At 36.4% G+C, this 15894-nt stretch overlaps 1 protein-coding gene across 1 annotated transcript in view; it reads left to right on the top strand.

The window, feature by feature from the left end:
* The window catches only part of LOC150093413 (lysosomal dipeptide transporter MFSD1-like), a 214904-nt gene that overhangs the window by 24066 nt on the left and 174944 nt on the right, over positions 1-15894 (top strand). Inside the window, exon 3 of the mRNA XM_090413277.1 lies at positions 6642-6709. Within this exon, the coding sequence (XP_090269403.1) occupies positions 6642-6709 (68 nt within the window). The remainder of the gene's footprint in view (positions 1-6641; positions 6710-15894) is intronic.

Genomic DNA, 15894 nt, shown 5'->3' with positions numbered 1-15894 from the left:
GATAATGTTGTAGTCTTGACAGGTAACAGATTGATTGGAGGAAAATTGTAGATAGGAAGTCAGTAATGATGCAAGTTTTTCATGTTGTATCTTATCCTGTACACCCCTTGAGAGTACATGTCAGGAATTTGATGATGATGATGGTATCTCCATGCACACCAAAATATATTGAGTATGTGCATGTATGCATGCACACTAGAAGGAAGACATACAGAGACTGACTGTAAATCAGTCTAAATGGCAAGGTCCTACCTAACTGGTGTGCCATGTTAGGTAGGACCTTGTACCCATAGGTAGTACAGCAATGGATATTTGCTGAAGATCTCAAAATGATAGCTGAATTTGTTTTAGTATGGGGAATGTTTTAGTGTTGTGGTGGATTTCAGAAATAGTCTGATTTCAATCTGTTCCTGCATAGGAAAAAGCCCCCCCCCCCCACACACACACATTGGATCCAGTGATTTGTATCCATGACATGGTCTGCCACCCTAGAACAACTGTAGTGTGGCTGGAGATCATATATTCTGTGGTCTTCTAAACAGATATTGGCAGTTCTTCCCATTTGTAAAAAGGTATTTAGGAAGAACTGCCAATATATAGAAAACCACAACTTCATCATTTTGCTTTTCCAGATCTACAAAATTTAAACATACAGATCTCTTTTTTCAGTGATTTCGATTTCGCAGCTGTCTCAAGAAAATAAGTTTGGCTCTCAACTCCTATTTTGGCCTGAACCCCCAACTTTCCTAATTTACATGGCTTTGCATTCTGCACAATTTTTTTAATCTTTTCTCACATTCTCATATAAATCTTACTTGGAACACAGTAGAAATTTTCATCTGTAATTCTTGCAGTTTTTTTTTTTTTTTTTTTTTTTTTTTTTTTTTTTTTAATATAATAAATGGGTATTTTGAAAACATTACTCCAATCTTTCTGGAATAAATTTTCATGATTTATTCGCTGCAATCACTGAATAACTCTGGAGGAATAAGGGAAAAGACTTTTCAAAACACTACAGTTGTATGAAATATGAAAATGAGTATTAAATAAATAAATAAAATTTCATGTGATGATACTGCGTTCGCCTTTTTACGAGAGTTCACAGTACCATGTAGTCCTCCCAAATTTTATCCGAGCTCCGGAACCGGCATAGACTGATGAATCAGACCTATGGCTGGGTCAGTATTCCTGACTGTAATCCGTGTGTCCTCAGACCGGTTTGCCTGCTTGCGGGATGAAAAACACCAGATAAACTCGCGGAAAAAACCCTGCTGTCCACGCTCAAGACCGGCTAACTTGGCTATGGCTGAGGAAGATCCTTAAGCTCCTCACATCGTTGATGGGAATCGAACCTAGGACACTCCTTCCCCAGGCATATGGTTGTGAAGCACAAAGCCACTAGGCTAACCGCACGGACAAAATGAGTATTAAAATCATTACACACTGCATTATTTATATATTAATGAAGCATAAATTCATATGAAGATAAAAAAGGACATAAATTTGAAAATTACAAAATACCTAAAAATAACAGGTCTACCAAATTTTGTGCTTAAATGTAACCTGGTACACAGACACTCGATTCAAAAGTTTATAATATTAATATTAGCTTTACCAGTGTTGATATATGGAAGTGAAATTTGAACAATAACCAAGGATGAATTTTATGAGCAAAACAACACCCTATTTGGTCATAAAAAAATGAAGAAAGAATAAAAGAAATCAAAAACCAGTAGTAGAGAAAATAAATATGAACACAAGTGGATGAAGCATGTTAAAAGACTGCCCATACAAGTACTTCATTATAAACTATCAGTGAAAAAAAGAAGAAGAAGCAGCTATCCAAAATCCATTGAAGAGATTTGTGGATAGCTTCTGATGCCATAACAGGCCATAATAGACCTAAATCCTTGAAATCCATGATGACTGACATTGATGTTGAGGATAGACTAGAGAGAGATATCTATCACTGACACTTATAAAATTTATTTGCCCGTAGAATTAGTTTGTTCAGGTTAGCCCTAAAGGCTAACTTGAATAGACTAATTCTATAGGTAAATGTTAACTGTCAGTTTAATTTTTTTAAATGTAGGGTTATACATTATGTGTGAAGGACATTGCTGGCAGAGGATCAGATTAATGGGATTTTGCTGCAGTAGTTAGTGAAATTAGACTTGATAATTATAGTGAACATCGAGTTAAAATTAGTCTGTTCAAGTTAGCCTTTAAGGCTAATCTGAACAAACTAATTTTATGGACAAATAAATTTTACAAATAAACCAGTCTGTCTTGTGGGATGAGTTGTTTATTATTACACGTGCCAGTGATAGATGTGACTTAAGTGTGAGGCTGTGACTGTTATTACATCCTCACACTTGTGTAGAATGTGATGACAATGCATTTGGACTACTATATGCAGATACGGTCACCTAGACACAGATTATTGGGAGATCATCCTCTCGGCTTTCAGAATGCCATGCTGACATTCAGAAAGCACAGTGAATGAGCAAGATCCAGGTAGATTGATGCACTTAGTAACATTAGTAGACTGAAATGTAAGATACGATAATATTGGGATTTTAAAAATAACAGATTAATTTTTAAGAAATTAGTAATAATGGAAGCTTGTCATGTAGTTCTGTCATGGTATCCTGTGCACTCTTTAAGGGTATCACACAGTGATTATTTATTATTAATGAAATGAAAATAATTTTTTTTCCACATTTACCTCACTAGAATATAAGTGATCATCTAACCATACAGTCTATGGTCAGATGATCAAATTTTTTTTCCACATTTACCTCACTAGAATATAAGTGATCATCTAACCATACAGTCTATGGTCAGATGAATTGGTCTTCCTTGCAGTCATTTACTTTTTTTAATGTCAGCCACACTCATGAAAAGAAAGTGGCAAACTTTAATATTCATGGTAAGCTGAAAACTTTACCATGGAGGTAAAGTTTGTGGTGGTCTGAGAGTTAAATAATCTGTAGAAGCCAAACATGAAACTTTTTTTCAGATTATTTCAGGCTTCAATAAGCAAGGTGGTGGTTTTGCACCATGCAGCAAAAATCATATACAGTACACCCACAGATGCGAGACCCTTCGACACTTCTGTGCATGTCAGAAGAAGGAGAATCCATTCCAATAAAGGGTAATCAGTCTGTCTTGTGGGATGAGTTGTTTATTATTACACGTCGGAAAATTAACTTTTCTTTTATGTACATTGGGGTGCTTAAGGGTCAAAGCTGTATAACTGAGAGGAGACCTCGACATAGCCTTTAAAGGAATGCGGAGAACCGACCAGGGCTTCTGACATAATGTCCAATCCTCACCTTCTCGTGGTGCACCCTGTTGGGTATCTACTACCTGGATACTGAACGAACGAGGGTGGGCTGGCAATTTGGGATTTAGCCGACCAAATTGTAATTCTTATTGGCTTAAACCAAATTACATTCAACACTAAATAAGAGGCTAATCTTCTTGAATGGCAGGCAGACTCAAGTAGAGTGATGTCGGCAAATATCAGAATGGGGGAACTGGACAATGAGACTCATTTGTGCCTATGGTCCCACAGAAGGTTCTACTAAGGTAGAAGTGGAGGAATTTTTTGACGCTTCGGAAAATGCCTCTGACACAATGAAAAAGGAAAAGATTGGTCCTTGTTGGGATCTAAATAGCAGAGTAGAAAATGATTGTCAGACATACAAAAATATTTTGGGAAAATTTGGAGAAAAGAACAAAGCTAATAATAATAGCAAATATTTGTTGGATTTCTGCTCAGGACATGGACTGGTTATTACTAACACCATGTTCCAACATAAAAATGTGCACAAATTCACATGGAGAGAGGCAGGAAATAAGAAAAGTCTCATTGACTATGTTATTGTTGATAGTGATGTTTTCTTCCTTGTGCAGGACACCAGAGTGTATTTGAAATTGAGGATTTGAAATTGGAAGTGATCACTATTTAGTCTTGAGCAGGATAAAATTGAATTTCATATTGAAAATAATAACGTAAGAAAGTTTTAAAGTGAATTAAAGTTAAGCAGCTCTAGATGTGAACTGTAGACTAAAATACACAAAGATTATTGAAGAAAAAATGAAAAAGTTTGAGAATAGGAACCAAACTTTAGAGATTCAGTGGCAAGCCTTGAAGAAAACCTTGATTGATTCAGCAAGAGAGGCATGTGGTGAGGTGGTCTGCAAGGATAGAAAAATCAGAACTCCATGGTGGACACAGGAAGTTAAAGAGGCGGTGAAGGAAAAGAAGAAAGCATATCAAAAGTTCCTGGCAAATAAGTCAGCTTGTGCTCTTAGAGAATACAGAGACAAATGTAAGAAAGCAAAACACTGTAAAACTAGCTAAACAAAAGTCATGGGAGGATTTTGGCAAGAACATAGAAAATAAATATCAAGAAGGTGGCAAAATATTTTGGAGGTTGTTGAAGAAGCTTAGAAATGGAGGAAAGAGTGCTGTAAAAGGAGTTAGAGATGATAAAGGTGACATGAAAATGGGAGAAAAAGATGTGCTTGAAGTATGTAGTAATTACTTCGAGAAATTGCTAAATGAAACTAGCAGTGATAGCACAGTGGTAAAAAACACTCAACAGGCATATAGTCAGGAATACATATCCATACTTGAAGTAGAAAAAGCCATCAAAGGCTTAAAATGTGGAAAGGCAGCAGGAGTAGATGATATTCGACCAGAAATGCTGAAGTATGGTGGTATAAAAGTCTTGCAGTGGCTGCACTGCATAGTTCAGAATTCCTGGACAGACGGACGAATTCCCGATGATTGGAGTAGAGCTCTAATAGTACCCATATATAAAAAGAGAAATGAAACTGAATGTGAGAATTACAGAGGTATTTCTCTACTGAGTGTTCCTGGTAAGATATATGCAAGTATACTTGAGAAACGGTTGAGAAGAATTGTAGAAGAAACCTTTGTGAAGAACAAGCTGGATTCCTGCCTAATAGAGGCTGTCAGGATCAGATCTTCACTTTACGACAAATAGTGGAGAAATCATGGGAATATAACAAAGATCTCTATTTGAGTTTTGTAGATCTGGAAAAGGCATATGATAAGGTGCCAAGAGAGAAGCTATTCAATACGCTACAGTTATATAGTGTCAATGGGGCATTATATTAAGCAATACTTAGTCTTTATTTGAGTTGTAAGTCAGCAGTTAGAATTGATGGAAGTACAGGAAGCGAGTTTAATGTTAAATATGGTATGAGACAAGAATGTACATTATTCCCTGTGTTATTCATTATCTATATGGATGACATTATGAAGGAAAGTGATATTAAACATGATATCAAAATTGGAGATGTTAATGTCAGCTCTTTGCTTTATGCAGATGATGTTATACTTCTAAATAAATCTGCTAGAGTCTCTGACTAAATTGAATAACTGTTGTAATAGATATGGTATGAAGGTCAGCAATAAAAAGACAAAGACAATGAAAATAGGCAGAATTGTTGAAAATGTCAATTGCATTGTGAACGGAGAACCTGTGGAACAAGTAAAACATTTCAGCTACTTAGGCACAATTTTTAGTGAAGATGGTAATTTAAATATGGAAATAGACAACAGAATCAATAAAGCTGATATAGTAGGAAGTCAATTGAATAAATTCATATGGAATAAGAGAGAAATAGTCAGAACGCTAAATTAGCTGTATACAAGACAGTGTTCAAACCAGTTTTAACTTATGGATCTAAGAGCTGGGTCAGAAGTAAAACACTTGAACAAAGACTAGAGACCACAGATATGAGAATCCTGAGAAAGACTAGAGGCATGAACAAATGGCATCAATGGCAATGTCATATTAGAAACGAGGATATTAGGAAACAACTTGACATTGTCAGCATCCAGGAATGCGTTAGCAGGGCTAATCTCAGGTGGTATGGTCATTTAAACAGAATCAGCGAAGAAAGCTTGGCAAAACGAGTGTTCTCTACCACTTTGGCAGGAAAACGACCTAGAGGAAGACCAAGATATAGCTGAATTGATATGGTACAAAGTGCCTTAGACGACAGAAATATAAGATCTGATAATATTGGAGTCTTGACAAGTAACAGACTAATCTGGAAGAAAATTGTAGATAGGAAGTTAGTAATGATGTAAATTTTTCATGTAGTACTATCATATCCTGTACACCCCTTGAGGTACATAGCAGGAATTTGATGATGATGATTTATGTACATTGTAATGTTTAAAGTGATAACTATTTTGCTTGTATAACAGTTGAAAAATTTTATGTATAAAGCATGTGATTTGGCATGTTGGACACTGATTCGTACATCCTTTATTTTTTTCTTCCCTGAATTATCTCTTCTTGGCACATTGCCAGAGTAGGGTCTTGGATCTGTGGTCAGACAGTACCACCTAAAGACATTAACATTTATCCATTTTGCAATTGGATTTTAACCTATTGCATATTGGTTGGAGAGTAGAAACTCTCATTTACAACTTCATGAGGATGGATATAACCAATTAAGAGTATGTGGAACTTGTTTTTCATTTGTGTATGCGTGTTATTAAAATATATTTTTAAAATTATATTATACAAAATGTAAAGAAAATTTCAGTGATATTCATTCATATATGTAACAGATATTTATTTTTACAGCTTATTTTTGCAGCAGGAGCTGTGGTAAATCATTTTTGGCTAATGTGTTTGGGACGATTTGTTTTTGGGTAAGCACTTATTTGTCTTACATTGTTTACAAGACATTATTTAATTATCATTATTGCAATACACCTCAGTGTAGTCCAAGGACTTATTGCAAAAGTACTATGCCAACAGTACACCAACTACTACACATTACATAATCCATTGTGCATGCATGCACACACCATGCCATCCACTTCCCACTAAAAATACAAATAGTATTTTTGTCTCTGACCAGTGTGATGAAAAATTGATGGTAAAAGTCCTATATCAGCTAACTGGCCTTCATTTGAAAAGGACCATATAAACATTCTTCTCATCATGATATTGAAAGATGCATTGTATCACTGTTCTTCCATCTGCACAACAGAGGTGTTTGTATAAGTAAGTAATTTGAGTAAGATCATTAAGCAACTGTATTTGAATAGAAACATTTTATTCGAAGAAGTCTGCTTTATATCATACTAATAGAAAAGCAACCCATCAAATTCAACAAAAGATTAATTTAAGTTCTGTAAAATACAGTTGCATTTCAGAAAAATAAGATAAATTTAGTTTAATCCTTTATCCAAGTGTGAGCAAACAAAGTTTGCGCCTGAAAGTATCTTAAGGACTGGGGGTAAAGTGGTACAACACCAGGACGACTCCTTGCAAAGGTGGAGCAAGCTACCAACACTCCTATATCAGTATCTCTCATAATGCAAAACACATCTCCTTGCGGATATGTATAATGGTATGCATTAAGGGAAGGGCCACTACCCAGACTAGTTTCGACCTTTATTGAGGTCTCTTCAGTGGGAGCCATGCCCAAGTGGAGATACCAACCAGAAGCATTAGCAGGTCATCTCTACCTATAGGAGTTGCCAATTGGTGTGCCACCTTTTTAATAAATTACTCTGGATTTAGAGAAAAATGTTGAAAGTTTATTTTTCACTTGGTTAGAATATAATAAGGACCAGGACAACTCCTTTGCAAGGAGTCATCCTGGTGTTGTACCACCTTACCCCAGTCATGAAGATACTTTCAGGCTCAAACTTTGTTTGATCACACTTGAATAAAGGATTAAACTAAATTTATTATATTCTAACCAAGTGAAAAATAAACTTTCAACAGAAAAATAAGGTAACATCACACATAAAAATGCATTGTCCATGGGAGGAGTTAATAGTTGCACGATCATTTGCATCTGTTTTCATGTAGTCATAAAATAGCATTACATGGGCATTTTATGGTTGTACCATCAATTGCACATGGCTCTACAACATGATCTGATTTCTGCATGTTATTAGTACCAATGAAATTCATCAGCAGTTAATAGAAGTAATAGAACAAAAATTGCATCTTGGAAGATTTGGTGTAATGCCATTGCTGACTGCAGGATGGAAATCTGTGGCAAGTAATAAGTTGTGACATCACTACAATTGAGAAGTTCTAGACTCCCTGCTCACAGTCTTGGGCTGGCACCCAGTGATTTTCAACAAGAAGCATAATATGCCATCATTTTCTAGTTAGATGCTGGACCAAATGGATATAAGGATTTTACAAGCTAGGAAGCATCACGTGGTTTTTAATTACTTCCACTTTGCAATGAAAAATGATTAAAGAAGGAATAAATGAACATCCATCATTTTATATCTGGATATCTTAGTCACTTTCAAAACTTTTAAGTTTGAAAGTGACTGAGAACTTATATTCCTTCAGCATCAGAGTTGCTTTGATGATGCATCACTGTCTATATATTCACTTTTATTAGTGCTTTAATTAGTTGAAACCTTTTAGGCTCTTTTTTTTGTTAATTACTTCACTGTTTTATTTTCAATGTGTGTTACAAATGCGTGATGAATGAATTCTATCATTTCAAGATAAGATCATCATTTTCTGTCAAGGCGGGTGTACAGGTTACTACGACAGTACTACATGAAGTTTACATTAGCACTAATCTCCCATCTAAAATTTTTCCCAAAATTAGTCTGTCACTTGTCAACATTCTAATATCGTTCATCATCATCAAATTCCTGCCATGTACCCTCAAGGGGTGTACAGGATATGATAGTACTACATGAAAAAAATTACATCATTATTAATTTCCTATCTACAATTTTCCTCCAAATCAGTCTGTTACTTGTCAACACTCCAATATTATCAGATCTTATATTTCTATCGTCTAAAGCACTTTGTACCGTATCAATCCACCTATATCTTGGTCTTCCTCTCAGTCGTTTTCCTGCCAACCTGGCAGAGAACACTTGTTTTGCTAATCTTTCCTCGCCCATTCTGTTTAAGTGACCATACCACCTGAGATTAGCTCTGCTAACGCATTCCTGGATGCTGACAATGTCGAGTTCTTTCCTAATATCCTCGTTTTTAATATGATACTGCCATTGATGCCATCTGTTCACGCCTATAATCTTTCTCAGGACTCTCATATCTGAAGTCTCTAGTCTTTGGTCAAGTGTTTTACTTCTGACCCAACTCTCAGATCCATAAGTTAAAACTGGTTTGAACACTGTCTTGTATACAGCTAATTTAGTGTTCCGACCAATTTCTCTCTTATTCCATATGAATTTATTCAATTGACTTCCCACCATACCAGCTTTGCTGATTCTGTTGTCTATTTCTATATTTAATTTACCATCTTCAGTAAAAATCGTGCCTAAAAAGCTGAAATGTTTTACTTGTTCCACAGGTTCTCCATTCACAACACAGTTGACATTTTCAATGATTCTGCCTATTTTCATTGTCTTTGTCTTTTTATTGCTGACCTTCATACCATATCTATTACAAGAGCTATTCAATTTAGTCAGAGAATCTTGCAGACTTGTAGCGGATTTATTTAGAAGTATAATATCATCTGCATAAAGCAAAGAGCTGATTAACATCTCCAATTTTGATATCATGTTTAATACCACTTTCCTTCATAATGTCATCCATATAGATAATGAATAACAGAGGGGATAATGTACATCCTTGTCTCACACCAGATTTAACATTAAACCATCTTCCTGTACTTCCTTCAATTCTAACTGCTGACTTACAACTCAAATAAAGACTAAGTATTGCATGATATAATGTCCCATTGACACCATATAACTGCAGCGTATTGAATAGCTTCTCTCTTGGCACCTTGTCATATGCCTTTTCCAGATCGACAAAACTTAAATACAGATCTTTGTTATATTCCCATGCTTTCTCGACTATTTGTCGTAAAGTGAAGATCTGATCCTGACAGCCTCTATTTGGCCTGAATCCAGCTTGTTCTTCACCAAGCTTTTCTTCCACAATTCTTCTCAACCGTTTCTCAAGTATACTTGCATAGATCTTGCCAGGAACACTCAGTAGGGAAATACCTCTGTAATTCTCACATGCAGTTTTATTTCCCTTTTTATATATGGGTACTATGAGAGCTCTACTCCAATCATCGGGAATTCGTCCCTCTGTCCAGGCTTTCTGAACTATGCAGTGCAGCCACTGCAAGACTCTTATACCACCATACCTCAGCATTTCTGGTCGAATATCATCTACTCCTGCTGCTTTTCCACATTTCAAGCCTTTGATGGCTTTTTCTACTTCAAGTATGGATATAATTTTTTTCTTTAAGCACAGGAATCAATTTCGGAACAGTTGGCACTCTTTTCTCGACCACGTAAAATTCGTGAATAGTTCTTATAACGTCTACATCAAAATCATTCAAAACTACGGTTTCGATAGTTTTCTTTCTCTGGTGCTTTTTTTTTTAGGAGATTTAAATTTTGGCTTACCTTCACCTTTTGATTCCATACGAATTCTTTTAAAAGTCGACCCCGATATGCCAGCAATTGCACTTGCACGTTTTATGACTTGAGAAATGGGAACAAGAAGATGGCCTTCTGACGATTCTTTTTCTCAGAATGTCAGCGCATTATTCAATATTCTTTTGCAAGAGCTACTGAAACCTTTAACAATAGAACTTGTTGACTTTACTGGATCCATCATACAAATTAATAATAAAAAAATAATGCAAAAAAGCGGCAACAAAAATCAAGTTAGCACTAGTACAGCGACAGACAAGAAAGCACGTGATTTCACATGTTGGCGACCAATTTGTACATCCTTCATTTCTTTCTCCCCTTCAGCATGAATCGACTATTCTTGGCAAAATGCCAAGGAGGGATCTACAAATGGTGGGTGAACTATACACCTTGTTCTGTACCAATGGTAGGCAGAGATTTTGGTAGGAGCTCCCATGAAGCAATGAACCCATCTTGCCTTGTAAACACAACTCAAGATTCTGGAAGTGGTGTCATGGTGTGAGACATGTGCTGTTAGTATGGAACAGGTTCCCTGATATTGCTGGAAGATTGGATATCCTCCAAGGAATATCTGAATATTGTTGGCAATCAAGTGCATCTTGCAATGTTGTTTATTTATCCAGCAAAAGTGATTGTTGTTTTGTGGATCACAATGCTGCTGTTCATTGTGTAAGAATTTTTCAGCAGTGGTTCAGCAAGCATGACAGCGATTTCCACTATCTTTCTCGGCCACTGCAGTGCCTGGATCTGAACCCCATTGACAATGTATGGTGGGACATGTTAGAAAAACAGATCCAAGTGCAAAGTCCTCTTCTGTCAAATCTGAGTCAAAGGACTGTCTGATGAATGCCTGCTTTATTGTAGACATAGATACAATCCAACACCTTGTGGAATTATGCCAAACTGCATATATGCTGCAATTTGGACTAAAGGAGGTCCAACATGGTATTAAATAAGTTTCTAATTCAGTGGCTGGTATGTGTAGTTCTTGAGGAACATGTGATGTTCCTACAAATACTATGAATTCCATCTATCAAAAAAAGAACATCATTAGGTGTCTTCTTCATGTGTTAAGTCAAGTTTAAAACTAAAAAGGCACTAGATATCAACAAGTGTGCTAGTTTTGCTTTACTACAGGACCAGACTGCTGCTACATGTGCCATCCTTGCTTTTCCCAAAGCAGCCATCAGCTCATTGCAGTCAGAGCCCTCAGATTTTCTGAACACTGAACTCTGTATCATTTTCTTTGATATTTCAAAATCCACTGCTCAGAAAGAATTCTTAAAAATAAAAAAATAAACATATCAAAAAGTACAACAGTCTTCTGGATTCTAAACCCATACCCTGTAGTTCAACCTCTTCATAGTAGTTTTGCATGTCATTGAAAAGCTTAGCAATTCTGCCATTAGTGTCATAATTTTGCTCTGAAGCAAGTACCAAAACTAGACCTAATGTTTAGCATCGAATGTAGTATATGTAATTCCACTCTGGAAACAGCTAACAACATTAGGCTTGACGTCATTAACATTCTTTCTCGATCTTTGCTTCCCAGAAGAAATTTATCATCTTGCCAACTCAGTGTCCTCAAGAAACTAACAAAAATTTTAGTATAGTCATCACTAGAACTGATAAGCGGAGCAATACTGTTATTCTTAATACCAGTGAATACAATAGAAAAGTGGACATCATTCTCAGAGACTGCTTCACCTGCAGCCCTTTAGATTATGATCCCAACAAATCTCAGATCAAAAAAATTGAAAAGCCCAGAAAATTTCTTCCTGGCCAAAAAAAAAAAAAAAAAAAAAAAATTCAAACCCTTCATTCCTTGTTTTCCCTGGATATCTGGATTACCATACTGTCTCTCTCTCCCCCACCCCAGACCTATAGTAGATGCTGCAGATTCCTCATGCTATAAATTAGCAAAATAGTTAGCAAGCTCTCTCATCCACCCTCACTGTCATACCACTCCCTATATAAAAAAGACTATCCGTTTTAAAACTTCTATTGAGAATTTAACATTAAAGCAAAATACAGATATTTTGGTTAGCTTTATCACCTGACTGTTCACCAATATTCCCTTAAATGATAACCTTATCACTTATGAAAAAAATTTTCCTCCTGATATTGCTGATCTGTTTTCTTTTGCTATCCATTCTGGATGTTTCTCTTGGAAGCACAAAATTTATAAACAGATAAAGGGTACCTCTATGGGTTTTCCCCTTGAACTCTCTCCCTTGCCAATTTTTTATGGAATATTTTGAAAAACAAGCTCCCTCTCAAACCGTGGATGATGTGTTCTCCATTTGGCCTCATGACTCAGACACATTAGATTCTTTTCTTTCTGGATTCTAGGGTGAAGACCTCAAAAGTCTTCACCCTAGAATCCAGTTTACCATGGATACATTCTAAAACTTTACCATCTCCCTCAACAATATAGTATCAGTAAAACATTAACCAATAGAGCTTATAACCTTTGTTCCAATAACTCCTCTCTTGCATCAGAACTAAAAAAAATAATAGTTCACCCAGTCCTCAACCTTCTCTTCAAAAAGATTATAATAATGCTATCAATCATCTGCTGTGTGAAAGACATTTCAGAAAACTAGTCAGTCTTAAAGAAATACAATCTCTGTATGGCTTTCAAACCTCACTAAAAGCTTGTTAACTTATGCATTTTACTAAAGATCAGCTCCCTCCTTTCTCTATGCCTGGAGTATATTATTATTATTATACAGGTATTATAATAATTATAATTATTACAGTATTAATTACAGTATTATTATCCAAAGACTCATCACAGGGGACCCAATCTCTATCTATGCAATCTATCACACCTCTCCTTAAATCGAAGTACAGGGGGTCCTTGATATGTGTTGTTTCGACTTTATGGTGGTAATCCCATAAATAATTTAAAAAATAAATTTCGACTTGAAGCAGCGCAACATAAAATTCAAACATCGCGGGCGAACTTGTTTGTGAGCATGGCAGAAAAATAAGCCGTTACGTTTGTTTGGGAGAGGTGGTGTCACTTGGGTCCCAGTTAGAGAAGCAGTTGATTGAGGAGGAGGAAACGGTTTCAACCCCTGAACCCAGGAGATTCACCACCAAGGGCTTGGCAGAAGGTTTTGCCCTCATTGAGGATGGACTGGCCTAGTTTGAGGCTGAGGATCCCAACACTGCTAGGTACACAAAGGTCTTTCGAGGGGTTATGGATTGCCTGCAGTGTTATAGGGAGATATACAAGGAGAAGAGGATGGTATCATTCCAGACTAGCTTGGAACGTTTTTTCATGAAGGTAGAAAGGCTTGCAGCAGGTGCTGGTACCTTAACTGTCTCTTCAACCACAGGATAAAAGGTAAAGTTTTTTTTTTTTTTTTTTTAATCACCTGTACACTGTACAGAATGTATAATTTCATTTGTCATTTTGGGGATTGTTCTCATTTTTATGTTTGTTTTTTTATTACGGTTCCACTTTTTGTTATTTTTCTGTACTATACAGTAATTATGTTCTCCCTTTCATTTTCCTATGGCCTAGTTCTGTTTCTTGATATATACATATGACTTTAGGGTGTTTTAGGTTAGGTAAGTAACTTAGGCTATGGTAATTCCGACTTGCATCGAAAATCGCTTGACGTTGGTCCGTAGGAATGGATCTCCACGTAACTCGAGGACCCCCTGTATACTCACAACTGATGCTGGCAACCCATTCCGCTCACTCACAACTCTAGTCCTCACACCCCCTTGTTCTGGAACCTCTAGCCAAGTGCTAAAACATTTTCCCTGCATCAATCCAAGTTAAATGTTTCTATCATATCCATCTTTTTTTCCTATCAACCAACTTCTGCAATCCACACACCCTCAATCTGTCCTCATAGGTAACATTCCACAGGTCACTCACCATCTTAGTCACTTGCCTCTGAATTGTCTCCACCGCTTCCTCATCCCCAAGAAACCCATGGGACCAGACTTGAGCACAGTAATCCAGATGTGGGAGTATCAAGGCATTATAAAGAGGAATAACAACTTCCTTATCTCTACATTTTAATTTGTTCTTCTAGCAAAGTAATCTTTTGGGCTACCTTAGCAATATGTTCTCTAAACTTTAACTCTCTGACTACCACCACCATCACCCCAAGCTTCATCTGTTTCTTGGAGTACAGTGCCATCAATATGATACATGGCTTGTAATCTATTTTTCCCAAAATGCATAACTTTACATTTCTTCACATTAAACTGATATGCATTATCTTTTGCTCATATGACAGTCTATTTAAATTGTCCTGCAAAACTCTCCTCATCATCTTGATTAGCTATTACTCTATCTAATTTTGCATCATCCAAAAACAACTGAATATTGCCTTTCAGGTTATTTCCTATATCATTTATGTACAAATTAAACAGCAGTGACCCTGCACCGAACCTTGCGGCACACTAGTGGTGCACTGCAAGTTTCAGTGCTGTATATCCTCTTCATATACCACTTTTTGATATCTTTCCAGCAACCACCCTCTTAACAGAGTTCCATTTTGTATTCTGTCAAATGTCTTTGCAAAATCCAGTAGAATCACTATATATCAATTTCCTTTTTCCTGATACTTCTGTCATTAGTATATAAAAACTGCAGCATCCCTTTAGGCCCCCACCCACCTTTACTTTCTGAATTGACCATCCTGTTCAGTATTTTTGGTTGAGAGATTAGATTCCTCAGTTGGTCATTCTTACACTCACTCACTTCTTGGGTGCCTTCACACAAACTCACTTGCTTCCACCATAGTTTCCCTGAATTTGCACATCAGCATGCTTAGTGAACAAAGCTCTCTAAACACCTAACCTCAAAATCATTTAGATGCAGTCCATCAGAATTGTACAAATCGTTCTTTCCATCCACAGACCACAGATCCACAAATCCTACATTATTCCTTCTGCACAATCTATGTATAGACTCATTGGCTATCAATGCCCTCCTGAGTTCACCATGGTAGGAGACTTACAAACTTCACCTTCTCACTCTTCAGTTTTGCCTCTTCTAACAACTCCTTTACATTCTCCCTCATAGAGGGAGAATGTAAAGGAGTTTCTCTCTGAAATCATTTACCAAGACAATCGTTTCCTTTGACTTACCTTTTTACATCCAGATGGCATGGCTAATATTGTGAATTTTTGCACCTGAAAACACAATTTTGTCACACTTTCATTAAGTACTCCTCTGATCTTTGAGTCTCCATATATAATTTTTTCCTTAACTTGTTTTTCTTGTTTGTTTGATTGGTCTTTATTATTCCATTGGACTGCCTGCTTCTTTCTCTTTTCAGCTTTGCTAATATCTTGCCATTGCTGCAATTTTTCAAATTTGCACTTTGTCCTATGAAGGTTAACATTCAAGCACGCAGTTTATTTATTAACATCCATTTCGTTCTCCTCTA

This window comes from Typopeltis vanoorti, chromosome 24, assembly GCF_054136105.1.
Source record: "Typopeltis vanoorti isolate ZY-2024b chromosome 24, IOZ_Tvanoo_1.0, whole genome shotgun sequence".
Taxonomy (NCBI): domain Eukaryota; kingdom Metazoa; phylum Arthropoda; class Arachnida; order Uropygi; family Thelyphonidae; genus Typopeltis; species Typopeltis vanoorti.
This window is presented reverse-complemented; position numbering and strand designations above follow the sequence as displayed.